We start from the raw sequence: 26,742 nt of genomic DNA, 5'->3' as shown, positions 1-26,742 counted from the left end.
AGTCTCCCCAGGGAAGCTCCACTCGGGGCCAGGCTGCCATGGACGCCCTGGTCCGACTCCTGCAGCTGCTGGTGTTTCTCCTGACCCTCCCCCTGCACCTCATGGCTCTACTGGGTTTCTGGGAGCCCCTGTGCAAGACCTATTTCCCCTACCTAATGGCTGTGCTGACGGTCAAGAACAACCGAGTGATGGAGAACAAGAAACGGGAACTCTTCAGCCAGATAAATGGGCTGGCAGGTACCTCAGGGAAGGTGGCCCTGCTGGAGCTGGGCTGCGGCACCGGTGCCAACTTCCGCTTCTACCCAGCTGGCTGTAAGATTACCTGCCTGGACCCCAATCCTCACTTCGAGAAGTTCCTGACAAAGAGCATGGCCGAGAACAGGCATCTCGAGTATGAACGGTTTGTGGTGGCTTTCGGAGAGGACATGAGACAGCTGGCCGATGGCTCCATGGACGCAGTGGTCAGCACCTTGGTACTGTGCTCAGTGGAGAGTCCAAAGAGAGTCCTGCAGGAAGTTCGGAGAGTTCTGAGGCCGGTGAGCAGAAAGGGAAGGATCTGGGCATGGAGCAGCAATGTAGCATCAGCCACCCCAGTGTCCAGGGCACCCAGGATGGTGTATCTCATGTACTAGAGCATGAGTCACCCATCCCCAACTGCTTTTGATCAGAAGATATGATCAGGGCCTGGATGGAGCAGGATAGGAAGCACACAGCAGAGCCACCGAACAAAGTGGGGGAAGATCAGTGAAGGACATCTAGGGACATGGTGTTTAAATTGAGACCTGAGGGATTAAGCAGGGGGTGAAGAGAGTGTGGGGAACAAAAGCGTGTTCTAGGTAAAGATGTTAGGAGACATGGAATCCATAACAGGACTTCCATGGTGGCTCAGATGGTAAAGAATCTACCGGCCTACCAGAAGATCTGAGGTCGATCTCTGGGTCAGGAAGATCCCCTGGAGAAGGGAATGGCTACCCACCCAGGTATTCTTGCCTGGAGAATTCCATAGACAGAGGAGCCTGGCAGGCTTCAGTCCATGAGGCCACAAAAAGTCGGACACGACTGAGCAACTAACACACAGAATCCATAAGATTGGGAGCTGGACTTGGAGAGGAAGGAGTTTAGGATGGTTTCCAGGTTTCTGGCATAAACGACTAGTGGGGGGAGTGAAGGAGGGTAGAGGGAGGTGCCATCTGCAAGAAAGGAGAAACCTGTTCTGGACTTATGAGGTCTGAGGTGCTATGGAGACAGCCAGGCAAGAGACACAGAGGCAGCTGGATGTCTAGATCTATAGGTCAGCAAAAGATGTAGCCTGGAGATTTAGATTTGGAAGTCATCAGCTTGTAGCTGGTAAATTCCAAGCATAGGGGTGAGATCACCAAGGGAGGGTATAGTGAGAAGGAAAGAGCTGGAGAAGCTCTTGCTTAATAAGGAGCCCAAGTACAAGGTGTCCCTGGGATGCTGGCTGAGATGTCCGGAATGCAGGCATCTGGGTCTCTGGGAGGGCTCTGGGGGAGCATCTTTGTATCATCCAGTGAGGTCTGTGCCCCTGGTTCTCCACCTCCCCATCTGTCTGCCCACAGCTAAGCTGTCCTTCTGGTCATCATTTAAAGATCTCTCACCAGGCAACCCCCTGGGTCACCGGAGGCTTTTCACATTGGCTTTGAGTAGACTGGTAGGAGTCAGGGGATGCAGAGAAAGTAAAGAGCAGGATGCTCTCTGCTCCCTAAACTCGCAGACTGGCACCTCCCACTCCACCAGGAGGCTCTGATCGGGCTTGGTCAGCGGGATGGCATGAGGTCAGAGGAAGGTTGCAGAGTGGAGCAGGTAGGTGACGCGCTCTCTTCTCTCACAGGGAGGAGTGTTCTTTTTCTGGGAGCATATGGCGGAGCCGCGTGGAAGCTGGGCCTTCTTGTGGCAGCAAGTTTTAGAGCCCACCTGGAAGCACATTGGGGATGGCTGCCACCTCACCAGAGAGACCTGGAGAGATCTGGAGAATGCCCAGTTCTCTGAACTCCAAGTGGAACAACAGCCCCCTCCCATCAAGTGGTTACCTGTAGGGCCCCACATCATGGGAAAGGCGGTGAAATAAGCCTTCCCCAAATCCTGCCTCCAGTAGGTCAGTCAGACGATCCCACCTACCCAAGTCTCCCTTCTCCTAAGAGGGATCCAGGAAGACAGAAACCATCCCCCGCCACCCCCATCTCTCCTTTCCCCATGTCTGCTGGGGGGACATCTAACTTCAACCCTTCTTCAGTGAAAAAGCTCTATTCCCATCCTTACCACAGGGAGAAGAGAGTTATACTCTGTCATCTCCTCAACTGCAAAGTCATGCACTGGGTCTCCCAATTTTTTCCCACCCACCCCTAGGACACCTCCCCATCCCTTTCCCGTGTTCCCCCTCCCCTGCTTCTAAGACCACACCCAAGTGCCCCCTGGATGTGATCACAAAAGTCACCAAAGTCCCTGCCAGGCCCCTACGCCCCCTCCCACCACCACCTGAGCTGTGGGGATGCAGACAGAACAGGCCTCTCTGGAGACCCTGGGCATGAGGAAGCAAGACTCAGCATAAAAGACAGAGGTTTTGTCCTCAAATATTTTTTAATAAATAGACAAAATCCACTACATTGATGCAGCAAACTAAGGTCAGAGGAGAGGGGAAGCTAGGGAGGGAAGAGCCCCTGAGTCAGCAATGTAACCTCCTCCCCACCCTCTGGGCTTAAGGCACTTTCGGGAGACAGGTCCTTGGGGTCCCATTATACAGACTGAGTGGGAAAGGGAGGGGCTAGGGTCCCTTCTCCCCACTTTTGAATCAGGACACCGCTGCCCTTCTCACCCTCCCCCACGACCCATCCCTGATTTACCCCCTTTCATCTCACAGCATCATAAGGGGAAGTTTGGCAGGGGGGTGGTCCTCATGGGGGACAGAGATCTGTGCCCCAGAGGAAAGAGATCCTGCCAAATCTGGATGGGACACCAGTAACCCATTCTACCCTCGTCATCCCCAGGAGCCATATCTGGGGAAGGGGTGCAAGGGGCCTATGGGCCAGGCCAGGTGGAGAAGGCTAAGCTGTGCCTGGCACTGTGTGCCCATCAGAGCCCAGCTCTGGGTGCCCATCCCCAGCCAAGATAGGGTGGGCATCTGGGCCCTCCCGCCGGGGGCTGCCCCAGTTGTTCCTCAGGATGGTACCCGTCTTCTCCTCCTTGAACTGCTGCCGGTCTTCCCGCGGGATCTTCACCGCATGGTACTGGGGTACGGTGGCTTCGGGGTACCGCGCTCGCTTGAAGAATCCCATCTGGAAGAACAGCAGGCCAGACATGAGGAGCCTGTGGGGCACAGCCCTGGAGCACAGGCCCGGCACAGCCCAGTTGCTGTCCCACCATCCCTGGGACAGAAAGAACCAACAGCAGCCTGTGCCAGAAGCAGCCCACACAGGTGCCAACCATCATGGCTGGGTTCCCCCGGTCCTCATGCACAGCAAGAGAAAGACCAGGAAGGGCCTGAGCTGCAGGACCGAGGACGTCTCCCTTGGCGCCTGAAAGAGGGGTTGAAGGTAGAACTTCAGGACCGCTGTCCCAAAGATTTCAACACCCCTAAGCTTTTTAAGAGATGCAACAGCATCCCTGAGAACACAAACAAGATCTAAGGGAAAATATGGCTTCCTAGACTCCTGCGAATTCCAGAATGATTCTTCTCAAGCCTCATACACACAATGCCTGCCTACTGGGCAGCATCTCCCTTAGGGTGGGCCCTCTCCTCTATGGCCCCTCCCTAAGTCATGAGCATGCTGGCCCTTATATACCAAGATGGAAGTGTGCCCCTTGCACACTCACACTCAAGACTTCCTAGGACTCCAACATGCTGGACTGCATGGCATCTCCTTGCACTTGTGTCTCTGCACTCTCATGCCCAAAAAAGGCATGCAGGGCACCTCCCAGCACTCCCCACATGCTCACACTCCAGGAGCCCACCCAACCCTTTCACATGCCTCAGGCTGGGTTATGCTCACCCTTATAACCTCACCCTAACAGTTACCTCCCACCCCAGTTCCTGGAACTCACACCACCCTCATGCAATCTCCTTTCTTTGCTTTGCATATTCCTGAATGCTGGGAACTCGACTTACACTCACATACGTACTCCCTGACACATACAAATCTGGACACACACATGCTCACACCCAACAATTACCCCACAGTCCCTGGACCCCCAGCTTCCACAGCTGAGGGCTGCACAGCCAGCCGGGCCCGGTGATAGTTGGTGGAAAAAGATGAGCTCTGGCTGCTCCGACGGAAGAAGCCACACTGGGATATAAGGGAGGAGGGGAGCAGAGGAGGTGGAGGATGGGAAGGCTAAGGAAGGATGGTGGCCCCTATCTCTGCTTTGTCCCCCTTCCATGGGAGTGAGAAGGAGAGATCTTGGATCCAGTTTCTCAAGGGCCTCAATCTCCCTGAAGAATGGCAAGGTTCCCAACAGTCTGGATACCCAGAGGCCTGATGATACACATTTGCCAGAGGCTGTGCCTGGTCTGTGACTGGTCCTGGGGAGGGAGGCAGCTCTCCGGAGGGCCCCCAGGGCATTTGTGGTTCCATATGGCTCAGATGTGGCATGTAGTTCGGGGGATGGCCGCTGATAATGGACGTGATTCTCAGTACTAACATATACATGTGTGTGCTCTTATGTGGAGCCCCGGATGCACACATGATTCTGGCTACACTCTGATCAAGAATGGTTCCATGTAAAGCCTGGTATGTGGCGGCTCAGAGTTCAGTCCTGGAGACAGTTCCCTGGAGGCAGTTCTCCACATTGGTTGGCTTTCTTGAGCCTGGCTTTCTTCCCAGCCTTAGCCACCATGCTCTAGTTAAATCAGACCACACTTCCCTGCCTTCATGACTTTCCCCTCCCATGGTCCTTTTGAAAGGCCCAGACCCACATTCCATTCCCCACATCCAGATCCTACTACCCCACCTTCTAAGGCCCTTCCAGGGCCACCTGCTCTCAAGCTTTCCCTCCCCTGAATTCCCACTGTGCTTTCTTGACTCAGTCCGCTACCTCGTCCTGGACAACAAGGCTCCCCTCCCTGGCTAGACTACAAAAGCCCTGAGAACAAGATCTACATCTGACTTATCCCCGAAACATCCAGGGCCTGATAGAGATGTTGGCACACGTGGGTAAGTGCTCAACACAGATTTGCTGAATAAATGGGACAGTGGGTACAAGAACCACACCACAGCCTGACAGGAGAGCCCCGCCACCAGTGGCACCACCCTCCCCAAGCCTCACCTTCCACATGAGCAGCACCAGCAGCGCCAATACCAGCAGCCCGGCTAGTACAGCCAACAGGATGACCCACCAGGGGACTCCTTCTGCTGCCACAGCCGCGGGGTCCAGGTACACCATCACCGGGATCTGGGGAGGGAGGGGCGAAGGGCGCAAGGGCTGGAGCAACTGGAGAGACAAGTTCCCCTGGCCGCACCGCCCCGTGAGCCTTGCGCCAGGCAGCTCACCACCGTGGAAGCATCTCTGAGCAGCAAGTTCTTGATGGAGGATTTCACAGTGATGTTGGCTCGAACAATCACTTCCAGAGACTTCACAGCTGAGTACTCCTAAGAGAGCAGGGAAGGAGAACCTCCTCCTAATGCCTCCACCTCCCCCCAGCTCCTGAAGCTGTAAATGGAATGGCGCCCAACACAGAGAGTGTTTCTGCCTGCCTTGGGTTGAGAGCATGCTGCCTTTGGACCAGAAGGAAGGAGAAGGAAAAGTGGGTCCCAGAGGGGCTATTGGGGAAGAGAAGCTCAGCTGTGCTCACCTCCAGGAAGGTGCTGTTCCAGAGGCGGCCCCAGACGTGCAACACAGCTGCGCGGTCAAAGCTGTAGAGAGGGCAGCTGAACACCACGCAGTTGGCCGTGCCCCGGGCGCAGTCCTGAGGACCAGAACAGGCAGGGCTCTGAGCTGCTTGGCCCCGCCCCACCAAGCTGCCCAGGGCCCAGCAACCCTCACAGATGTGGTCACCCAGACACAGTCTGCTCAGAGCCTCCCCTCCATCCCTCTAGGAGCCCCCCTTTACCCCAGCTCTTCAGCATCTCTCCTGTTTTCCTTTCCTGACTTTAAACTCTCCTCCTCCAAGAAGTCTTCCCAAACTAACCCTGTGGTCTAGAATAGCAGCCTACCCCAAATCTGGGCTATTTGGCTTTGAAAATGCATGGGGAGCAGGGAGAAGACCTCTTGACAGCAGCAGGCAGGCAGAGTAGCTTCCCCAGTAGATGCATATGTTACCTAATGATGATCTCATTTATTGAGCACCTACTATCTGCAAGGTACTTATCTCATTTAAATTCACAACTGTCCTGCAATGCGCAGATTATTATCATCCCCATTTTTCAAACTAGGAAATTAAAGTTTAAAGAATCCAGTGACCAGTCTCAGGTCACACAGCTAGCAAAGCTGGTGGAGCAGATACTTGAACCCAGGTCCAGAGTGGGCAAAGTTGCACTCCTCCGCAAAGCCCAAACTCACTGAAGGAAGATGTGGCTGCCCCAGGAGCTGCTAAGGGGACAGGGGACTGAGACACTGCTCCTTCCAGGTCTGACCTAAATCCATTTGGTCCAATCTCACCTAATGAACCATCTGCCTAAAAACTAATGTTCTATTCATCACACTTTCCGTACAGAAGAATGGCTCTGAGAGTGTTTGAATTCTCTGCATCATCCCTTATTTTGCCACTGTAGAATAATTCAAGAATCCTTTGTCAATTTGTCTAAAAGTCATTTTAAGTAAAAGAATCCATTTCAAAATGTTTTTAAGATTTTTTTTTGATGTGGACCACTTTTGAAGTCTTCGCTGAATTTGTTACAATATTGTTTCTGCTTTATATTTTGGTTTTTTGGCCAAGAGGCATGTGGGATCTTAGACCAGTGATTGAACCCGCACCTCCTTCATTGGAAGGCAAAGAACCCCTGGACTGCCAGGGAAGTCCCCCATTTCAAAGTATTTATCAAGAAGGGTGGCCTTGGGACTTCCCTGGTGGTCCAGTGGTTAAGACTCCATGCTTCCCATGCAGGGGACGTGAGTTCGATCCCTGGTTGGGAAACTAAGATCTCACATGCCACAGGGCACCAGAAAAAAGATAAAAGGTGGCCTTTCAGTAGAAATCAGGTACCTGGAGAAAGCAAGACTATCCATGTAACAAGGAAACAGCAATTACACGAGCTCATACTACCCCCTGGGGGCTTCTTTGGTGGCTCAGGAAATAAAGAATCCACTTGCAATGCAGGAGACTCGAGTTCGATCACTGGGTCTGGAAGATCCTTTGGAGAAGAGAATGGCAACCCACTCCAGTATTCTTGCCTAGAGAATCCCTTGGACAGAGGAGTCTGGCGGACTATCGTCCATGTGATCGCAAAGAATCGGACATGACTGAACGACTAAGCACAATCATACTATCCTTGTGAAGCTTCCTGCCATGCTTTCAAGGGGGCCAGGGAAGCTAAGGGCCCCCAGGAAGGATGGACTGTGGCAGGGGAACTTTCACCCAGACAGATACCACCAGAGTTGCCCAACTGCTGCCCTCCCCCTGCAAAGGTCTCTTTTGCCTGTTTTTGCCTCTATTGCCCATCCTTCCGTATGTAGGAGTCACCTTTTTGCCACCAAGCCAAGCACCGCCCTGATCTGTCCCCCGCCCCCACCCCCAACTCTCACTGCCAGCGCCATCCTAGAACGGACAGCACAGAGCCTGCGCTAACCTGCTCAGTGAGTCCATTCGGGAACATAACTACGTGAAACAAGTACAAAAAGGGGAGGCCAAACTGCTTGAAAAGAAAAAACTTAATGAATCACATAAATATACTATCAAGTTAATTATTAGAACTTTTAAAAACCTTTTTGACATGGTGTTTTTAACATGGTGAAAACCATGTCAAATTTCCTTATGCAAACTGACTTTTTGTCCTAAAAGAATTCAAAAGAACTACAAAGAGACCTTAGAGGTGGCTAAAACCATCCCACCCCCTCTAAAATGTGACCTTCCATTTAGGCAGGGAGAATCGTCTGCACAGGGAAACAGCTGTAGCTAAGTGCCCTGGTCTCTAGTGAACGGGTGTTGGGGAAGCTGGGGCGGCGGCGGCTGCCCCCTAGGTGAGACGTGTCCAATCAACTTGCCCCAGGTGCCTGACCATCACACCTCGCCACAGGCCACCTCCACCCTGAAGCTCCACGCCCTCCCCTTTGCCCCCACCCTCTGTCATACCACCTCCCCTCGCCCACCATCCTGGCTGTACTGCGTTTGCCCTGTCCTCACCAGGGTGATGTTTTTCTTCTTCTCAGCAGAGGACACTGGCCACCAGGACGTGCTGGGCTCCGGCTGCTCTCGAGGTTCCTGCGACTCCGGAGGCCCCAGCTCCCGCCTCCTCCTGTCCCTGCTGTCCACATCCTGAGGCGGGGGAGGGGGCCCAGTGAGGGTCCCTCCAAACGCAGCAAGGAGAGATGGCACCTCTTCCCCAGCAGCTTCCTCCACAGGCCCCCAGCCCCACGGCAGCCCTTGCAAAGTCTGAACCCCACGCCCCCCACCTCCACACCCCCACTCTGCTTCAGCGGCCCCACCCACCTCGCCTGAGCCTCACCAGCTGGAGGATGTTGGGCCTGGGGGAACAGAGCCCCCTCTGCCCAGGCCCCTGCCCGCCTTCCAGCTCCACCCTCATGGGGTACAGCAACCACTTCCCATTGGCAATCTCATGGGGCCACATGATGTTGAGGAAGGCTGAGCCCAGGGTGTTGAGCGACTGGCCTTGGTTGGAAACCTGTGGGCACAAGAGAGTGTGAAGTAGTAGTGTTAGTCGCTCAGTCATGTCAGACTCTTTGCGACCCCATGGACTGCAGCCTGCCAGGCTCCTCAGTCCAAGGGATTCTCCAGGCAAGAATACTGGAGTGGATTGCTATTTCCTTCTCCAGAGGATCTTCCTGACCCAGGGATCAAACTCAGGTCTCCTGCATTGCAGGCAGATTCTTTACCATCTGAGCTACAGGGAAGTCCCTTGATACTGTAGAAAATGAGATACATTTTATATCATTTTGTAATGACATAGCCTTACAATTTTCACACACCTCTAAGAATATCTAAGACTAAAATCCCACTATAAGCCAATTGGATTACCAAGTGAGGAAGAATATTCTTTGTTTACTGCTACATTGACTTCACTTCTTTGTGATTGTGAAGCCTGAAAGCGATACAGACGTGACTATTCAACCTTTCCCTGAAGGTTGGTAACCTGGGGGCAAGGGCATCCAGAGCATTGTGTAACTTTACTTGATCTCTGATTCCTACTGTGAACTGCAACCCACTGGCAGTTTACTATTTAGCTAGCGGAATCAATTTTACGGGTTGCAATCAGCATTTGAAAAAAAATTAATAGAATAAAATTTAAAAAACACCTGGTTATATCACATGCAGTAAGGAAGGACTGTTCTATAAAACTTTTATTTATGTTAGATATATACATGTTTGGGCTTCCCTGGTGGCTCAGATGGTAAAGAATCCACCTGCAATGCAGGAGACCTGGGTTCAATCCCTGGGTTGGGAAGATCCCCTGGAGGAGGGCAAGGCAACCCACTCCTATATTCTTGCCTGGAGAATCCCCATGGACAGAGGAGCCTGGAGGGCTACAGTCCATGGGGTCACAAAGAGTCGGACGTAACTGAGCAACTGAACACATATACATGTTTACTAGAAAATGATATAAAATGTAGAATACTCTAAAGATGCTTGAAAATAGCTGCATTATAGAACAATATATAGAAAAAATCGTGAATAAATCAATAAGGACACTCTCATATAGTGTGATTCTTTAATAACATGAGTTCATAGATCAGTAGAGACTTGAAATGCTCTTGAAGCGCTTAAATGTGAAGTCTCTTAGAAAACCCTGGATCACAGTTTTTATGTGAAAGTGCAAGTTGCTCAGTCACGTCCGACTCTTTGTGACTCCATGGACTATAGAGTCCATGGAATACTCTAGGCCAGAATCCTGGAGTGGGTAGCCTTTCCCTTCTCCAGGGGATCTTCCCAACCCAGGGATTGAACCCAGGTCTCCCTCATTGCAGGAGGATTCTTTACCAGCTAAGCCACTAAGGAAACCCAGTTTTTATATACTTTCCCCCCAAAATTTCCATACCCACAAACCCAAAATGTTTTATACATGATTTAGTGGATTCATAGACATGGTAAATTCCATCTAGAATTGTTTAGAACTCCTGCTTTAAATATTTTAAGCTCCTAAAATTTCCTTAGAAAGTAGCAGAATCTCTTTGTCCTTACAAGGGAGCAAAACTCTAGATCTAAAGATTCTGAATGTACTTATGTAAGTAAATGCAAATTTTTATTCTAATCTAATATTTTGCAAAATTCAAGACAGGTAAACAGAACAGTTCGAAGGACAGAATGACATAATCCTAATACACAGAACTTTGAATTCTAATGGACAGGCAAGGAGAGAATCGTGGAGGATCCACTGGGAGCTGGTACTTTTTGACATCAACAGAATCAAAGGGTGGGTTCTAAATCCATGAGATGGAGGGGACAAGGCTGCATGGAAGGCTCAGGAAGCATAACTTCCACAAAGACTCAGGATCCTAGATCACGCACCATTCCCTGCCCACCCCAAATCTGGGAAAACCTGGAGATGTCCCTAGGAGGTGTGGGGAGGCCCCAGGCAAGCAGGGGAGGGTTCTGAGAAGAGGCACTAGCCCTCCCCCCACGTCTCCATCCTCCAGCAGATGGCCCTGTGCTCTCACAGTGAGATGAGACATTCAGTCAGGAACGAGCAGTAAATGGTCACCTGAGGCTGCAACACAAATACCTGCCCGCAGCCAAGGCCCAGGAGCTAGGGGAGGCCTCAGGCTCGCTGGACTACCAGGCACCAGACGGGAGAAGAGCCACAGCCCCTGGAACAAGTCTCAGCATCTTTTCTGTGCCAAGAAGGGAGAGACCTCACCGGGACACTCACCGTGACCTCGTACTTGACCTTGCTGCCCACATCCCGCTCAGACCGCATTGCGCTCTCGCCCCGTACCACACCGGAGAAGAAGAGCTGCTGGGGAATGGCCACCCTGGCGAGGAGGGGTCAAAACAGGGGCTGAGGAGGGGTCAAAACAGGGGCTGAGGAAGGCTGGGGTTTGATAGAGGGTCAGGAAGGTCAGGCCAGTGAGGCAGAGCCCAGGCCTGGGTCTGGAAGTGGCAGTGGAGGTGCCCACCCAGGCAGGGCTTACCCCGTGATGGACAGCGGCAGCTCAATGAAGACACGGGCACGGGCCAAGACTGGATGCAGCTCCTGCTCGCTGATGCTGGTGAGTGGTAGGGGCAGGTGTGGGCAGCGAGCCCAGGCACCACCCCAAGGGGTCACAAGCAGACAGCAGAGCCCCTACTAGGTGGACTTCTAGCCAACAGTCCCCGTCGTCACCCACCCTGGACCCCCAGCCTTACGTGGCCAACAGCAGCTCCACCTCCAGCTCTGTGGTTTCAATGGTGATCCCCGAGGTGCTAAGGATGAGGTAGAAGGTGACCTAGACCAAGAGTGGAGCAAGATGAGAGTCTGGAAGGGTGAGGGGCTTGAAGGGGGGCCACGGGTTAGAGAGCCACTTGGACAGGGATAAGGGCAGCTGTGGCAACCTGGGCGCCTCTCTTCATGGGGTTCCCCAGCTCACACTCAACATGGGAGGCATTCTCATCAGACAGGCACAGCGGCTTCTCCTGGAGCGGAGAGAAAAGGAGAAGTCAGCCTGGGTTACCAAAGCCCCCAAGACCGCACTTCTGAGAAAGTAAATCCTTAGGTAGGTTGATAAGGAGTTTGGGGCCCTGGAGGAGGAGAAAGGGATCCGGGCCCTCAAGGAGGAGAAAGAGACAAACTTTTTTTCTAAATTGCTTTGTCTTAGTCACATAAGACTTAAACTCTGAGTTGTTATGACAACAGTCTTTAAGACTAACTTTCATGAAAGTGAAAGTGAAGTCGCTCAGTCGTGTCTGACTCTTTGCGACCCTAAGGACGGTAGCCTACCAGGCTTCTCCATCCATGGGATTTTCCAGGCAAGAGTACCAGAGTGGGTCACCTTTGCCTTCTCCAGGGGATCTTCCCGACCCAGGGATCGAACCAAGGTCTCCCACATTACAGGCAGATGCTTTACCCTCTGAGCCACCAGGGAAGCCCAGAGCTAATGATTACACAACAAAACAATGCATCTTGCTCAAGGGTCTGTTTTTCCTTAAGCTCTGTACCAGTGATTATATAACAACAATATATGTTGTCCGAGGACATTTTTCTCCTTTTTAACAAGAACCTTCTGACTAATCTTATTAATTTAAGATGTATGTTGTGGGAATGGGTCTGGTAAAAGCCTTGATTAGACTAGGGAGGGGGCCAATCTATCCCATGCCCCTTCTGATGTCTATGTCAGAAGCTTTCTCTGTCCTTTCTCACTGTAATAAAACTTTTGCCACACAAAAGCTCTGAGTGATCAAGCCTGATCCCTGGTCCCGAAGCTAAATCTTCTTCAGAAATCACGAATCCGACACAATTGTTCACTGTAAGCTATCACTGCCACCCTGCCCCAGGTCCTCACCACAGGGTCCAGGCCCCGGACTCCGGAGTAGTGCAGAGCAGCAGGGAGGGTGACCAGGAGCTGGGCTTCATGAGCATCATCCCCATCAGCCTGGGGCTGGGCTGGATCCGAGGGTAGATTGGTGACCTTCAGCTCCAGGCCGATGACTGGCTGCCCACTCAGAGCAAACAAGGCTGTCGTCCCATCTGCATCCCTGCAGGATCAGATCCCAGTTGCTCTAAGACCTGAACACCTGCCCAGCCTCTCCCTCCTGCCCCCTCCCCCAATGCATGGGATTCGCCTCCACCCTCTGAACCTCTCCCTCCACCTGGGCCTCCCTAATCTCCACACACTCAAGAAAGAGTCAAGACTGGAGTCAGGGACTTCCCTCGTGGTCCAGTGGCTAAGACTCCAAGCTCCTAATGCAGGGGGCCTGAGTTTAATCCCTGGTCAGAGAACTAGATCCCACTTGCTGCAACTGAGATCCAGCAGAGCCAAATAAATAAAAATTTAGGGGGCTTCCCTGGTGGCTCAGTGGTAAGGAATCCACCCACCAATGCAGGAGACATGGGTTCAATCCCTGATCTGGGAAGATCCCACATGCTGCAAAGCACCTAAGCCAGTGGGCCACAACTATTGAGCCTGTGCTCTAGAGCCCGGAAGCCTCAACTACTGAAGCCTGCATGCCCTAGAGCCCATGATCTGCAACAAGAGAAGCCACCATGATGAGAAACCTGCACACCACAACTAGAGAGCAGCCCCGGGCTCACCCCAACTAGAAACAGTCTGTGTGCAGCAATGACAACCCAGCACAGCCAAAAATAAATAGTAAAATTTAAAGAAAAAAAGCACTGAGTGGTTAGCACTTCAGTATATAAAATAAAAATAAAAATTTAAAAATACATTAAAAAAAAAGAAAGACTGGGAATCAGGGAACCACCCTTCTGGTCCCTGGTCCACCGCTTGCTGACCTTGGGCAGGTAACTAAACCTCTCTAGGCTTCCAAGTGGAACTGATAGTAATTCCTACCTCATGGGTTGTGAAGACTGAACAGTGAAGTGTATGTGAACTATATAATTTCAAAAATATGATGAAGGATTATTCTTCCCTGCCAGGTGAGCTGCTATGGGCCCGTCACCCTCCTCATCCTGCAAACTTCCGAGCTGTCTACAGGCCCTCCCCACCTTCCACCCTCCCCTCTGCAGGTTCAGGCCCCTCCGAGCCCTCCCCAGGGGACTTCCTCTCATACTTTGAACTTTTGCCTTCCCACCCCACCTGCTCCCTCACTCCCCCTCACATGGGCAGAGGCTGAAACTCCGTGTCACTGACGCGGGCGCAGAACCGGGCTTGGACCAGCTGCAGATTGCTCTGGCAGATCTTGTCTTCACCACAGCCTTGCTTCAGGAAGTGGATCTGAGCGGAGATTTGAAGAGGGGGTCCTTCTCAGGGAATGAATGTGTCGCCAAGGCATGTGGCGGGGTAGGGGACCAGAGGAGTAAACAACCTGGACTCAACTTGCAGATCTGCTGCTTGCTAGAAACAGTCTGTGTGCAGCAATGACAACCCAGCACCTTCTGTATATAGGTATTTGCTGCACATCTTCATGGAGGCAGGATGTCTGGACTGGTGCATTGTTATAGGCCTGATTCTTAGAGAATCCTCAATAATCAACCAGATTTTGGTTATTATACAGTCTTCAGAGGTAGATGGAGAGATGTTACAGAACATAAAGCCAAAAATAAATAGTAAAATTTAAAGAAAAAAAGCACCGAGTGGTTAGCACTTCAGTATATAAAATAAAAATAAAAATTTAAAAATACATTTAAAAAAAAGAAAGACTGGGAGTCAGTCAGTGTGATATTGAGCTGGTCTCTTAACCTCTCTGAGCTGTGTCCTCATCAGTAAAATGATGTGAATCACAGTAAAGTGACTACCAGGCCATGGCAGAGGCCAGAAGGCTAGTCCACAGCAAGGACACATTTCCTCAGCCTTTCTTATGTGTAACCAAGTCCCAGACTTAGAACATAAAGAGAAGGGAAGAGCATCACTTTTGGACTGGCCATAAGAACCATGCACGGAGCTCCCCTGTCCTCCTCCAGCAGACCAGGTTAGAGATGACCTAAGGACCTTAGAGGCCACATTTGAACATGGCAGACCCCCAGCTCCATGGACATCTGAAAGACTGCCTGATCCCCCTGACTAGAAACACATGATCATCTAGGCCATTTTACATCTGGGGTCCACCTGTCACAGCATCTTGAGATATGAGGAACAACTAGGGTAACAAGGGAAAGAATTCTGCAGGCTATGAATGAGTGTCACTGGCAAGGGGCCATGATGTCTATTACTCCCATCTTTTCCTGGGCTCAATCAGAGCACATGCTCACCTCTGTCCGCTGGGTGCTGGGCTGGTGGGCATTGAGGATGGGGGCCACTGGGGGCAGCCCCTGACCAGGAGCCTGTCGTCGGAGCCGAGGGGTCTGGAGACCATAGGACAGGGTCACGACGATGGCCCGAAGCTTGTCTTTGACATTCTCCTGGGGAGGGAAAAGACAGAAGTGGATGCAAGAACCATCCCCCAGGCCCCAGTCCCACCCAAAGCCCCAGCCAGACCTAGGACAGATCCTGAAGCCTGGAAAGAGGCTCTGGGAGATGAAGGAGAGAGGTGGAGAACTAAGCTAGAGAAGGGAGAAGAGCCAGGACTCAGGGCTTTGAGGATCACACAAAAAGATGGACTTGCCATCACCACCTCCAGGGAGAAGAGAACTTGACAGGAGACGCAAGAAGGCAGCAGGTAAGGGAGAGGTCAGCCCACAAGGGAACCCTCCCAAAAGTTGAGATTTTACACTGAGGTGTGAGTGTGTTAGGGAAGAAGCTGAGAGGAATCCAGAAAAAGAGATGATGCGATGACAATGACCCTCAGAGGCCAAGGGGTCAGCATCCACCTGAAGCTGGAGCATGGTGTCTCCGCAGACTCGGTCATGCTGGTGTTTCAGCCACACGGTGCCTGAGGACTGGTGCTTGGGGTCATCGGGGCCACGGCTCAGGAAGGTCACACGGGGCACCTGGCCCCGGAGCCTCCGGTCTGTGTCCCCATCTAACATGTAATCCAGGGCTGTGACAGGTGGGAGAGGAGGAGCCAGTGAGCTGGGGTGGGGGCGGCTCCAATGGGCCCTTCTCTGCACCCTGGAGTGACCCACCCTGAAACCCAATGCGGTGGGCGTGGAGGAGCCTTACTCACCCACAGTAGGGCTATAGCTGCTGGGCGATGCAATATAGCTGAAACAGACCCTTAGGTCCATGCTGTGGGAGCAAATGTAAGGTTGATAGGCCAAGGCCTCTCCCCTACCCTGCCCACTCCTGCCCCAGCCCCAAACTGGGCAGACAGGGGAGAACTAGACCCTGGAGGCTCCCCTCCGCCCTCCCATTGGATCCCGTCTCACCAGACCAAGTGGCCATTGGCACAGTTGGGCTGTTCTAGGTCGATGGCTCGTGGAAGAATAGAGACCTCGTGGGAGACATGGAGGACGGGCCTGGCCCTGGAGAACAGGGAGTCCAGAGCACAGGAGACATGAGAACGTCAGGCTGGGAAAGGAGGAAGGCCGAAGATCTCGCTCTGCAGAGAGGCTCTGGCCTCGGGAGGGTGAGGGCAATGGGGATGGAGGACTCACCTGAAGAGCACAGCAGTGTCGTCCAGGGAACCCACCAGCAGGTCCGGGTAGTGGTTCCCATCCGCGTCCAGGCCGCCCGACAGGGAGTAGCCAAAGCTCTTTATGCCCACGGCCTCACCTTCCAGCACCTGTGGGACCATTATGTCAGCCCCCGACCCATCATCCCCAGCCTCTGCCTCCTCCACCCTCTGCTGCCAGGCCCCCTGGATCCACCCACACCCATTCCCTCACCCCAACCCCTCCCCTCACCTGAGAAGGCTTGGTGACAACCCCCAGACTGCTCCCATGGTAGATAAAGACCTTCCCGTCCCCATCGAAGGGAGCCCCCACAGCAAGGTCTGCAGGCATGGGAGAAAAGCAATCAGACCTGAGGGTGGGGGTGAGGAGGCGCGAGGTCCAGGCCCCAGCTGTCCTTCAGTCACTCAGCTCCAAACCCTGTTTTCTATTTTATTGAGAGGCTACTAAGTCCTGGACACCTTGCATGTGTCATCGTTAATCTCTCAACTACTCTCGACAGGTATCACTAGCTCAGAAAGGGTGTACTTGCCCAGGGCCACAAAGCTGGTAAATAGTAAAGCTCACACAGGAGCCCAGGTTGCTCCTCTCCCTGAGCCCTCAGGGAACCTTGCCCTTGACCTTAGAGGCCTTTCCCCACCTACCTCCCCACCCCCTCTCTCCTCGTCCCCCAGCCTTTCCCATTCCCAGTCACACCTGGGAAGCCATCTTGATTGAGATCCCCCAGGACTGCCAGGCTGATCCCAAACATGGAGTCAAGGGAGCCGCAGAGCCGGAGAGGGGCAACCCCGGCCCAGTGACCCCCCTCGTTCATGTACACATACACGGCACCCCCCAGTTCTTCTTGACGCTCGAAGAAGTAGGGGGCACCCACTACCAGGTCTGTCCAGCTATGGAGACAGGGAGGCAGGAGAAGGAGTCAAGAGGAGAGGCCAGAGGCCCCTCCCAGCCCCAGCCTCCCCCGGCTGCCCTCGCCTCCCTCACTCTCACCCATCATTGTTGAGATCAGCCACGGCCAGCGAGTAGCCAAAGCCGGAGGTCAGGCGCTCCCCGGACAGCGTCACTTCAGGCACCAGGCGACTGGCACTGTCTTTGCGTAGAATGACCACGGCACCCTTGTGGTTGGCACGGGGGGCCCCTGCCACAAAGCTCAGCTCCTCAGCTCGAACCAGTCCCTTCCCCGAGTCGATGGAGAAACCTGGATAGGGGAGACTCACCGGTGAGTTCTCCCCACCAGACTCCCAGCCAGAGTGGGTCTAAGTTCCCCCACCCCGCCCCACCACACAGGTGAGAGCCTAAAGGTGGAGGTGCCCCCCGGGGTATCTCTATCACAGCTGGACCACTCCTCTGCCCCTCCAGACACCCGGTGGTCCTCCCCATCCAGAGACTGGAGCTGGGCACGAGCCGTGGATGGGGTAGCCTTGGGGACTGGGGAGGAAGGAGGAAGGCAATGGCTGGGAGGCCCAGGCGGCTGGGCAGCAGCAGGAGCTGGGCCAGGGCACCCCCCATATGATTCCCTGAAACTGCTCTCCCCTCGGCATGCCCAGGAGCCCCCCATCCCTCCAATGCACGCCACTCCTGGCAGGGAGAGGAAGTCTCCACATGGACAGGAGGGGAGGAAACAAGGGGGAAATGGGGAAGAGCTGGAGTCAGCAAACATCCCCTAGGCCTGGTTTCCTCCCCTTCGGCAGAACAATGCAGATGAGACAAGAAGAGGAACTTACCAATACAGCTCGACCTTTCTCCGCACATGCCTGCCATCCACCCCTCAGAGCTCCAGCCTCCTTCCTTCCCACTACAGCCTCAGCCCACCTGGATCTTCCTCCATGGAGACCCCTGTTTACAGCCCTCTAGGCTATCACCCCCGGGGCCTCTTCACCTTGGGCCTGGCCACCGGGCTCAGCTCTTCTCTGCAATTTGGTCCCAATGGGTGTTTCTCTGGGTAGGTGCTGGGGGGCAGGGCAGGAGAGGCAGGGAGGCCAGGCCAAGCCCCCAGGGCCCAGGGGTACATGGAGGGGAGCTTACAAACCTAAGTAGCTATTCAGGGCCAAGTCGCCGGCCAGTCCTGGGAGCCGGTCAGCAGGGTCCAAAGTTTTATACACCAGCTGGTCAGGGTCTGAGCTATCAATGTTGGTCACAAAGAGCAACCCTGCGGGGGCGGGGCGGGGAGACACCAGGGCAGGGACATCCAGAGGACGGGCCACAGAGTGCGGAGACAGAGGCAGACAGAACAGCAAGAAGGCAGAAGAGGGAGAGGGAGAAAGAGGACAAGAGAGACAGAGAGACAGAGACAGAAGGATGGGAGTGTGGAGGGGGGGACAAGAGAGAGGAGCAGAGGGTTAGAGTGGCTCCGGGCCAGGGAGGGGTCCCTACCAAAGTAGCTGTTGGCAGGGACCGGGATGAGGCGGGGGTCCTGCTCCTTCTCACCCCCCGCCTCGTAGGGCCCGTCGTCCAGGTGTGCCAGGTCCGCTGAGCCCTGCACACAGAGCTCCACCCTGGCCGTGCCTGCAAGGACAGACCCATTAGTGCCCAGGATGGGGAGTGAAGACCACCCACAGGCCTAGGTGCTCATTAGGCACCCAGGGAAGCCCCTCCTCTCCTCTCCAGCCCCATCTCCACCCTCTTCCCAGTCCAAGCTGCCTGGGGTCTCTCTCTACCCCTGGGCGTGGCATCACACTCACCACGTGTCAGCCCGGCCAGCGGCAGCGTGCGGAGATGGGAATGGGAGTGATGAGGTGTGGGCTGGTGTGTTGGAGCATGCAGGCCCCGGTTGGGCATGTGGGGGCTCATGCCAGCATGTTGCAGAACTCTCGGCCATGCGGAGGACAGGAGATGGATGGCCCCAGTCGTGTGCGTGCCGGCGAGATGTGGTGGGAGGCGTGGCGGGGCCCCGGGGCTCCGTGGCGGTGAACACGCAGGCATGCTTGGCCACATGCTGCCCCCAACCCCCTCTCTGAGGTACTGGGACATTTTGGTTCCCTTCTCCCCTCTCCGGGGAGTGACTCACCCTTCCAGTTATAGGTTCCTGGGGCCCCAAAGAGGAGATAGTGGCTGTCAGGGGAGAAGGCAGCCGCCGTGCCCTGCTGGCAGAAGCCGAACTGTTCGTGGCCCTGGGGGCGTCCCTCACAGAACTTCCACTCCCCACCATCCAGCTCATCTCGGATGGCCAGGTCCTGGCTGAGAACAAAGCAGCGGCCGATCACATCCCTCGTCTCCAGGATCTGGTCTACACGCTGCCGCGCCTCGTATCGGTGTGCACAGGTCTGTGGGAGGAAAGCAGATTTGGTCACTCCACCGTGAGGGCCAGGACCCTGCTTGAGCCACGCTGCCCATGTGCAGGAATTTGGCAGATGCTGCTTCGAGTGCATATACACATGCATGCATGCACGTGCACACACACACACACACACCTCTGCCAGCATCACTTGGGCGCCACCTCCCAGCCTAGCATTAGGCAGGTATATAGAATACATTACCCCCATCCCTGTCTTCTCTGCACCCACTTCTCTGCCCTGGCAGCAAGAAGTCCTTGCTCCACATTCTCCCCTGGCGCCCACAGCATGACTCGGTCACAGAACTCATGCCTCCTTGATCCCGCCAGATGGGACTGTCCACAGCATGCCCAGCTTGGTCCTGTTCCTGAACCTGAGAGCCACCGCCTCGTCTGAAAACAATTCCCTCCCTCTCCACTCTCCAAAGTATTGCTTATTCTGGAAATCCAGACTCAAATCACCCCCACCTGCAGTAGTCTTCACTCTCCGCCCCTCCCTTGAAATGGTATAGACTGGGGACCATGTCACTCACCTAGCCTTAACCATATTCTGCCCCAAAGGGACCTGTATTATCGTGTTTGTGCATGTCAGTGATGAGAATCTCTGTAACTATGCAGGAGGCTCTCTGAGGCATGGACCAGGCTTTTCCCTGTGTTTACATGTCTTCTCTCAGTTTAATGCCCGATACTTAAAAGGTTCTCAGTAAGTTTAACACATGGATGGGTGGATGAACTGTTAGATATTTTTAAATTTATAAGGACGGAACCATGCCTCACACCTGTTTACATCTCTCAGAAGTTCTTGGAAGCAGACAATCATATCATACTGCCAACCTGAGTTCTGTTAGCACATCTGTATGTATGCACACACCATACATACACACAAATACACCCTCAACACTCTTGCAAAGCATCACAAGAAGTGGTACCCATCACCATGATATTACTGTTACAGAGTCAAACTGTTTTTCCCTCTTTTTAAAAACAAAATTTCATGTCTTTTTCTATAAAAATGGTAAATATCAAAAGTCAAAAAAAAAAGATATGGTACTCACAACAATCTTGCCCCCAGGCCCCTGGCTCCGAACACTGACTCCCAACCACTGGTTCTCCTTACTCTCCTTCTGCACATCAGCTGGTGGCAGGACACTGGGAATTAGGGGAGGAAAGAGGACGCCAAGTCCTCCCCTCCCCTCCTCACATGTCCCCCCATCCCAGCCCCACAGAGCCCTCACCTCCCTGGTCGATGTCCACTCTGTAGCAGTCAGTCTCTTCCAGGCTCAGGGGGCAAGCGAAGAGACCTCCAGTGCGATTTGCCTGCTGCCCTGGCAGGGCCAGAGCCTGAGGAGCGCCCACCAGCAGCCTGCATGATGGAGGAGGGGCAGGAACTAGTGGCCAGCGCCCTCCACCTCCCAGAGCCACCCAGGCCCAGCCCCGCGGTACCAGGCAAAGTGTTGAAGGACCAAGGCAAAGGGCCAAAAGTCAGCTTTCCCACGTCCGGTTATGGGCAAATTCATACACTTGGCCACGCAATCATCACATTACGTATGCGCATACTATCTGGGTGAGGGACCGCATAATAGTAGATACACACACACACATTGGCAACCCGAGCAGCCTGGCCCATGCTGCGGATTTGAAAGAACCGCCTGTTCCCAGCACCTGTTCCTGACCAAGCCTTCCTACCCCCCCACCCCCACTCCCTGGCCCCATCTCCGAGCTCCGCCCTCCTCCCCAACCCCAGTTCAGTTGAAACCTTCCCAGAAATGCCAAGAATGCTGGGAGCAAAAGTAACAGCACCATGAGGTGGCCCGGAGATCAGCTTCCGGGGCCAAGAGAGAGACTAGATGTGGGTCCCACTCCCTCACTCCCTATAGGGGATCCATCAAAACCCACCACTCAGCAACCCTGCCAGCCCAAGATTCTGTCAGTCACTTGAACTGGCATAGAGGTGGAGGCCAGTTTCTCATTCTGTCTCCAGTCCCAGCCCCGTTCGCCCCCTACATCCTGAATCCCCTTTCATCCTTCCTGCGGCTCCCCATGTCCACGATTTTCCCCATTCCTCCCCACCCTGCCCCTGCCCAGCCTTCTCTCCTACCTCCCCCTCAGACTCTTTCCCAGCTACAACGTTCTTGGCAGGACAATTTTCCATGATCACAGCCAAGGCTTCTTCCCCAGGGAGGACTGTGCTGGGAATGGAGGCTGCCTGGGTCCCCTGGGGGGCAGACCCTCAGGCCAGGAGTGAAGGAGAGGACGAGGCAAGGTGATGGGCACCCGGCTGGCTACAAGGATCCTCTCTTCACAGAAGGAGACTCAAAAGTGTCAGCAAGACGAACCTTGAGGCCTCTCTCCCCAACTTATTTTCTCCATTTCCCCGACTGGGGCATGGGGCGATATGGCAGACAGGCATCTGTGGGGCGCTGTGCCAGTTCTGATGGGCACAGAGCCACTCTCCCTTCCCACAACTCCTCCTCGTCTCCAAGCAGCTGTCATCCTGCGTCAGAGCCAATGTCACGAGAGGAGGATGGGGAGTAGAAGGGGAGACGGCATACACCGGGCGTATGTTAACAACTATTTATTGAGACTCTATCATCTGAAAGAGGAGGGCATGGCAACCCACTCCAGTATTCTTGCCTGGAGAATCCCATGTACAGAGGAGCCTAATGGGCTACAGTCCATGGGGTCGCAAGAGTCAGACACGAACAAAGTGACTTAGCACAGCACACACATTATCTGCCAAGCCCTGTGTCAGGCACTGGTGAGACAAGGAAGTAATATTTATTCATCACCTACTATGACTCAGGTCCTAGGCTAGATGCCAGGGATGTGAGGAACTAAGATTTATGACTCTACTAGGTGCCAGGTACCAGGCTAGGCATGTTACCTGCATTATCTCATTTAATCTTCATGACAGTCCTATGTAAGGGTTCTTTGCTGTCTTTCAGATGAGGAAACTCACTCAGAGACATTGGTAGCACAAAGGAATTCAAACCCACATCTGCTTAATTCCAATATCCCTACCTTTTCCACCTGATGACTATGACTGACCACCTTCAGAAAAGGAAGAGGGAGATGGGGAGAGGAAGATACTCCGAGCAGAAAAAGAAACTAGGTGGCCTGGCTAACCTCCAGACAAGTCCGTGGTGCCCCCACCTGTAAACACAGAGATGGTGAGCCTTTGGAGGACCCAGGCGGCTTCATTCATCTGCATTTGCCCCATAGGAGGCGTCAAGATGTGTTTGCTGGACCCACATGTCATGCAGATGCACAGAGACACACAGTGTCTCAGTTGGTCAGCGCAGAACTAAGTACCAAGAGAGGCTAACAGTCCATGTTCAATGCTCACATCTCGCCTGGAGGTCACAAGTAGGGAGTTGAAAGAGGGGGAGGGGTCCATACGGAGGAAAGAAGCTGAGTGCATAGCTATGCCCAGCCCCTCTCTTGATGGAGAACAGACCAGACCATCCTGCCTGGAACAAAATTTCCCACACACAGCCTCTACATTCCCTCCACCTCTGTCCCAGCCACACACTCTTTCTTGGCTTCATCCCACGATCCCCAGCCACCCCAGACCTCTGAACAAACAGTAGCCACAGTTGCAGCCACTGTAGAGAGAAAGGCAGCTAGGAGCAAGGGACTATCTGGGAGGCTGGCTAAGTGGAAGTGAAGGAGTAGCCCACTACCTCTGCACCTCTTAATTTCCCACTCACTCCAGGCTCTGACCCAAGTCCAGCCCTCTCTGACTCTCTCAATCTGGGTGGCCCTCTGGGGAGGGTGCTTGGCCTGGAAGGTTGGCTCAGCCCTGGGGGTGCTCCGGCCAAGCCTTTGGATCCAGGCTCACTGTAAGGCACTAAAGCTATGCTCCAGCTCTGTGGATCACCATATAAGAAAAAAGGTACCAACACTTTCATACCACCCACACTGGGCCTTGTGCTATGTTCAGAATTTTACATATGTTAACAAACCTCTCAATATCCACAATTACTCTATCTGGTGGCTTCCCAGATGGCATTGGTGATAAAGAATCCGTCTGCCAACGCAGGAGGTGCAAGAGACATGGGTTCGATGCCTGAGTCGGGAAGATCCCCTGGAGGAGGAAATGGCAACCCACTCCAGTATCCTTGCTTGGGAAATCTCATGGACAGAGAAGCTAGTGAGCTACAGTCCATGGGGCCGCAAAGAGTCGGACATAACTGAGCGACTGAGCAGACACACACACAGTCTGTTTGGTAGTACCGTTGATGGTATTACAGTTGATGGAAACAGATGAGGCTGAAACCTCAGAAGGTTGAACTTCAAAGTCTCATCCCTGGGCCACACGGAAAGACATCCAAACTGGTGAGGTTTTTTTGATCAGAGAGTGGTGGGGATAACAACCTGCAACCCCAAAGCCAGGGACTTAGCCAGGGTATCCCACCCTTCACGTGCCACCAGACAGCAAAGCACCCCCTGCTGGAGCAAGAGCAGGGTGAGGGGGAGAGCAGGCCCTTCTGGGAATGCCCCCAGCTTGGCTCTGGGAGACAGAATCAGGGGCCACCTTCAGAGACAAGGGGGAAATGACAAGAGACCAAGCCATTAAAAATAACCTAGAATTTGTCTGGAAATAGCTCAGAGACTTCAGCATGTCCTAAAAAGGCCTCCAGTCCTGGAACTCTGGCAGATGGGGAGAGGGAGGGAAGAAGAGAGACAGAAATGAGGGAGGAAGAGGATAGTAGACTGAAGAAGAGATGAAGTCAACAGCTTTCCATTGCTCCCAAAGTGTAGGGGATCTCTGACCCTGCTCCCTGATGACAGAGATAATGGAAAAAGAAGATCAGAGCTAGCCTCTAGTCCCCGAGCCAGGGAAGAGAAATGAGCTCTTGTCCCTTCCCTCTGCCCCTAGGCCAATAGCAGAGGGGAGGAGATGGTCCCAGTGGACAGCACTGATCCCAGTAATGGACACTGACTGTGGCTTAGGCACTAGCCAAGGAGAGAAAAGTCCCCTGGCAGGAAGGGGTGGGACGCTTTCTCTTTCCTGCCTGTCTTTTTAAAATCGCACACAGAGATGGGGCCAATAGTACAGGAATCGTGACAGTCACAGTCCCCACACACGAGTCTGTCTTTCTCCCACGGGTCCTGAACTGATTAGAAAATAACCAGAATTGTCCTCTGCCCCTCACCCCTCCCTGTCTCCCCCTACTGATGAGATTCTTGGAGCTGGAAATTTCCTGAGGAGGAGGAAGGGGAACAGCCTGGCCAGCATCCCCTCTAGATCTCTCACTGCTGCTGCTGCTACAATTCTGGGGGGCTCTGATTTCTGCCACCCTCTATCTCCAAACTCCCTAGTGCAGAGTGCCAAACCCTCCCAGGTTCCCTCCCAGCCTCCCTGTAGTCTTGAGCCACAGAAGCTCAGGTCTCTCCTGGCCTCCCAGAGCCCTGCTGTTCTCATAACCCCCCATGGCAATGCCCTCGCAGGAAGTTATTTCTGGAATCTATCCTCTATCCCTCCCATGGTACCCTCAGTCTCTCTGTCCTCTCCTTCTTCACCTGTCCTAAGCAGAGGCAAATTGCTCCCTCTCTGAGGGAGTTCAGCCTCCTAAAGAAGGAGGGGAGCCACAGGCCCTGGGACTGGAACAATGAGCAAGTTGGGGTGAAAAGCGAAAGGGATAGCTCCCAGCCAAGACAAGACTCTTGCTCTCCAACTCATCCCCAAAGCGAGATCGCCTGGGTCTCAGATTCAAGGCAAACAAGGCTTCAGGCTGGGGCGTGGGATATCTGGGGGCAGCCTGAGTCTTGATAAGGTTGGAAGATTGAGAGATGGGGCGGAACAGCGGGATGGGCATCTGTGGCTCGGGCGCTGGGATTCTGGGCGGGTGCGGTGACTCACCAGCTCTGGGGTCGGGGCTGCAACTGCCGGTGCAGAGCCACCGAAAAGCCAAAGAGGCTCCCCGGCTCGCCCTCCTTGCGGAGGGCGCCCATCACGTCCAGATTGAAGGCGGCAGCCCCTGGGAAGAGCAGTCCGGCGAGCAGGGAGCCAAAAAGGTAACAAATCCCAGGGGTCCCCCAAGGATCGCGGCCCGGAGTTCCCGCCATGGGGCAACCCCCTGCTCGCGCTCCCGGCGAAGGCAAGGAAATACGCTGGCGCCCCGAATCTCAGATCTCCCGAGGAGGATCTCTGGTCTCGGAGTCTCGCTGGTCCTTCAGGGGGTCCTCCCAGTCTTCCACCTCGCTGCCCCTTTACCTCTCTCCCGCCGCCCCAGCACCGGCCAGGACGACTGCAGCGGCCGCAGCCCCTAGTCCCCCAGCGGCTCCCGCCTCCGCTCCCACGGGCGCCGCCCCGGCCCCGCCCTCGCCCCGCCCCCCGGCCCGCGGCAGGTGGAGGCCGCCGGGAGTCGCGGAGGGATGCCCAGGAGGGCGGCTCCGGGTAGGAGCAGGCCTTGCTCCCCACGTACCCCCAGCCCCACCCCAGCGCCGGCGCCGCCCCCGCCAGTGCTCTCCCCTTTCCCCCTAACTCCTGCCCTAACCAGCGAGTGATGGAGGCGGCGCCTGGTAATGGGGTAGGAGAATTACAGATAGAAAGGGGTCGAAAAGAGAAGGGGCGAGGTGGGTGAGCCAGGAATGAGAAGTGGATGAGGCTAAAAGACAGTCTGGAAAGAGAGAGACAGAGAAAGAGATGCAGATGAGTCCGGTGTGGTGCCTTAATGCTCCCTTCTTTACCCAAGGACACAGAACACCTCTCCTGCTCTCTGAATCAAACCAATTCCCACCACATCCCATCCCATCCCATCCCATCCCATCCCTCCGAGCCCAGCAGTTGCAAAGGCTCTGCTAGACACATACACCGTCAGCGTTCGGGGAAATAAGGGAAAGACAGGCAAGAAGAAAGAAAAACTCAGCAGGCCTGGGGGAGGGGAGCAAAGGAGGCGGGTAGAAAGAAAATAGAGCTGGAGAAAGAAGGGTAAGAGTTTGATCAACAAGGAAAGAATGGAAAAAACAGAGGGGAAATAGGGTGGCAGCAGAAGAGGAAAGTGAGCTGGGGAAGGATCGACTGTCAGAGAAGGCCAAGGTGAGAGAGATTGCACCCAAGAGGCAAAGGGGTGGGAACGATGTCTCCACCTTCCAGATCCTTCCCAGAACCGTAGATTTCCTACCCTCCACAGAGGAAGGGACTGGAGGGAGCAGCGTCCTGGACTGGTCCTCACAGGATCGAGGTGGGGCTTCCCA

The 26,742-nt window shown here is 54.1% G+C and overlaps 2 protein-coding genes across 10 annotated transcripts; one reads left to right on the top strand and one right to left on the bottom strand.

The window, feature by feature from the left end:
* On the top strand, positions 1 to 2,619 carry TMT1B (thiol methyltransferase 1B). Its single transcript, XM_002687586.7, has 2 exons — positions 1 to 536; positions 1,853 to 2,619. The coding sequence occupies exons 1-2, from the start codon at positions 39 to 41 to the stop codon at positions 2,087 to 2,089; spliced, it is 735 nt and encodes a 244-aa protein (XP_002687632.1). The 5' UTR covers positions 1 to 38; the 3' UTR covers positions 2,090 to 2,619.
* Positions 2,580 to 26,742, bottom strand: ITGA7 (integrin subunit alpha 7). Of its 9 annotated transcripts, XM_024991497.2 has the most exons (27): positions 25,406 to 25,788; positions 20,775 to 20,902; positions 20,595 to 20,674; positions 19,276 to 19,531; positions 18,696 to 18,773; positions 18,298 to 18,417; positions 17,259 to 17,466; positions 16,965 to 17,158; positions 16,503 to 16,591; positions 16,254 to 16,381; positions 16,026 to 16,121; positions 15,824 to 15,885; positions 15,528 to 15,697; positions 14,970 to 15,119; positions 13,880 to 13,995; positions 12,604 to 12,796; positions 11,657 to 11,737; positions 11,471 to 11,550; positions 11,257 to 11,331; positions 10,995 to 11,097; positions 8,616 to 8,792; positions 8,294 to 8,425; positions 5,807 to 5,920; positions 5,505 to 5,603; positions 5,281 to 5,406; positions 4,189 to 4,301; positions 2,580 to 3,293 (listed from the first exon to the last, which is right to left on the bottom strand). In XM_024991497.2, exons 1-27 carry the CDS (start codon positions 25,609 to 25,611, stop codon positions 3,233 to 3,235), a joined length of 3,435 nt encoding a protein of 1,144 aa, XP_024847265.1. In that variant the 5' UTR covers positions 25,612 to 25,788; the 3' UTR covers positions 2,580 to 3,232. The 9 variants fall into 9 exon arrangements, with proteins under 9 accessions (XP_024847265.1, XP_059742194.1, XP_024847264.1 ...); XM_059886211.1 differs by lacking the exons at positions 4,189 to 4,301; positions 25,406 to 25,788 and adding an exon at positions 26,635 to 26,742; XM_024991496.2 differs by lacking the exon at positions 4,189 to 4,301.

Source organism: Bos taurus, chromosome 5 (genome assembly GCF_002263795.3).
Source record: "Bos taurus isolate L1 Dominette 01449 registration number 42190680 breed Hereford chromosome 5, ARS-UCD2.0, whole genome shotgun sequence".
NCBI classification, from domain to species: domain Eukaryota; kingdom Metazoa; phylum Chordata; class Mammalia; order Artiodactyla; family Bovidae; genus Bos; species Bos taurus.
This window is presented reverse-complemented; position numbering and strand designations above follow the sequence as displayed.